The sequence below is a fragment of the Kryptolebias marmoratus genome, linkage group LG14 (genome assembly GCF_001649575.2).
Source record: "Kryptolebias marmoratus isolate JLee-2015 linkage group LG14, ASM164957v2, whole genome shotgun sequence".
Classification (NCBI taxonomy): Eukaryota; Metazoa; Chordata; class Actinopteri; order Cyprinodontiformes; family Rivulidae; genus Kryptolebias; species Kryptolebias marmoratus.
The window spans coordinates 25,495,832-25,498,114 of record NC_051443.1 but is presented as its reverse complement, the minus strand read 5'-3'; the positions used below and the strand labels follow the sequence as shown (position 1 = coordinate 25,498,114).

General features: G+C 48.5%; 1 protein-coding gene across 8 annotated transcripts in view; it reads right to left on the bottom strand.

Moving 5' to 3' along the window:
* The window catches only part of LOC108245755 (transcription factor 4), a 179,084-nt gene that overhangs the window by 13,450 nt on the left and 163,351 nt on the right, over window positions 1-2,283 (bottom strand). For all 8 annotated transcript variants that reach the window (XM_037979322.1, XM_037979321.1, XM_037979324.1 and 5 more), the window contains one exon: window positions 130-259. In XM_037979322.1, coding sequence (XP_037835250.1) covers window positions 130-259 — 130 coding nt within the window. The remainder of the gene's footprint in view (window positions 1-129; window positions 260-2,283) is intronic.

Below are 2,283 nucleotides of genomic sequence, written 5' to 3'. Positions count from 1 at the left end.
CTGACGCCGGTCGGACGCAGGCCTGACGCCGCTCGGACGCCGGTCGGACGCAGGCCTGACGCCGGTCGGACGCAGGCCTGACGCCGGTCGGACGCAGGCCTGACGCTGTTCGGATGCCCGGGGTCTTACCGCGGTACGGGTCGGGCTGGCTGAGGTCCGGCGAGGTGGCTGACTGAACCGGCAGCTGAGGGACCGACACCTGACCCGCCATGGAGTGACCACCGCGCAAACTGCCGCCATCTTCTCTGTGAGCGCCCACCTAAGGAAACAAAAACATGAAGGGTTAAATCTGCACCAAATAAATTGTTTTATTTTGAAACTGTTTCCCTTTTTGTTTGTTTCCAAACAAACCAGATATTTTTACAGTAATAAACATAAAAACACAAATTAATATTTCCGTCACTAAAAGAATAAATAAAAGATAATTTAGAAATGTAAAATAATAAAAAACAGATCGTTTCTGCAGTTCTGGTCCTGTCCAGCAGGGGGCAGCCTCTTCCCTCTAAACAAACTGAGCCAGTTTCTCCTCCTCCTCCTCCTCCTCTTCCTCCTCCTCCTCCTCCAGTTTTTATTTCTCCTTTTTTTTTAACTCCGATGTTTCAGGTTCAGATTTTCTGCTTTGAAACAAATTTACTGTTTTTTCCTCTTTTTGTTTTGGAGCTGAAGTGTCTTTTTGTTCTCCTGTGTGTGTGTGTGTGTGTGTGTGTGTGTGTGTGTGTGTGTGTGTGGTAGACAGATGGATAGGAGTCAACAAAGTACACACACACACACACACACACACACTGCAGCACAACAACTGACAATTATCTTAATGCCCATATGTTTAATTGTGGGACTTCTAATTCCCAAAGCTCCGAGCAGCTTCCAGCAGGGACTCACTGTTTTGGCACGAGATGGTGTGTTTGTGTGTGTTTGTGTGTTTGTGTGTGTGTGTGTTTGTGTGTGTGTGCTGCCAGCTTCCTGAGGCGTCCTGCGGTTCTGACGGGTCGGGCTCCTCTTCTTCCTGAGCTTCTGATTTATTTATTTTATTCTGATTTTTATGATTTATTTTCTGAACTTTAAATCATTTATTTTATTTTTTAAAATCTGTTTCAAAATAAATTTCTGTTCCTCTGACTTCAGGTGTGATTAGTTTTTGAATCTGACTGAAGCGAACTCATTAAATGTTTGCGGCGCGTTGACCTTTGACCCCTCCTGACTGAACTGGACTCAACAGAATCAGGCTGAAGTTTGAATCGGAGGATCTGATCGAGTCATTATTCACTGAAAGTGTAAACGAACCGATGAACTGGACTGAACAGAACCGGCCTCGGCGCTAAATCGATTGATCTGTAACTGAAGCGGTTCTGTTTGAACCGGACCGGTTCTGACATTAATGAACCGAAACTGAACCGTTTGTTTTTGTTGCCGTTTAAATAAAGTTGTTTTATTTTGAAATCCTCCGTTTCCCACCGAGCGGCGGCCATCTTCAGCCTTTCATCCCAAACGGAAGATGGCGGACGGATCGGGGCGGCGTGCATTTTTAATGCTTCTGACTTTTTAACGAGCCTTCCTGCGTTCGGCTCAGCGAGGAGACGGCCGCGGCGGCACAGATGGAGGAGAGGGAAATATAAATAAGTGACAGAAAATACGCCGCCGCGGCCGTTTCCCATCCGACAGGAAGACGGCCGGGCCGGTTCTGGTTCTGATGGGAGCAGGAACTGGATTTTGTTTTCTTCATTAAAATAAAGCAGCTGCTCAACAACCAATCAGAGAGGGTCCTTGAAGGCACCGCCGTTTGATACGACTCCCCCGTGGTGCATTCAAGGACCCTGAAAGATCTGACCATCAGAGACTCTTTGATCTCCTCTGGGCGGCGGCCATTCCTCGGCGCCGGCGCCGCGCTGCAGGTTCGACCAGAAGCTGAAATCACTTCATTCGAGTTTAAAACGCCCGGGCGGCCATTTTTAACTGTCAAATTAGCCAAATGAAAAGGCGGGCGATCATGTAACTGTGGGTGGACATGATTCAAGATGGCCGCTCCCTCAGTGGTCGTAGCTGAGAGACTCACGGCGGGCGACAAGCATTCCTTCAGTCAACAGCTGGACTCAGAACAGAACCGGGCCGAGAACAGAACCCTGTGGAACCTGCAGAACCGTTTGGATCCGAGCAACAGAAACCGGACGACGAAAACGTTTCTGTAGAATCGATTTAAAGTTTAGATACAGAGGAGGAGGAAGAGGAGGAGGAGGAGGAGGAGGAAGAGGAGGACGAGGAGGAAGAGGAGGAGGAGGAGGAGGAGGA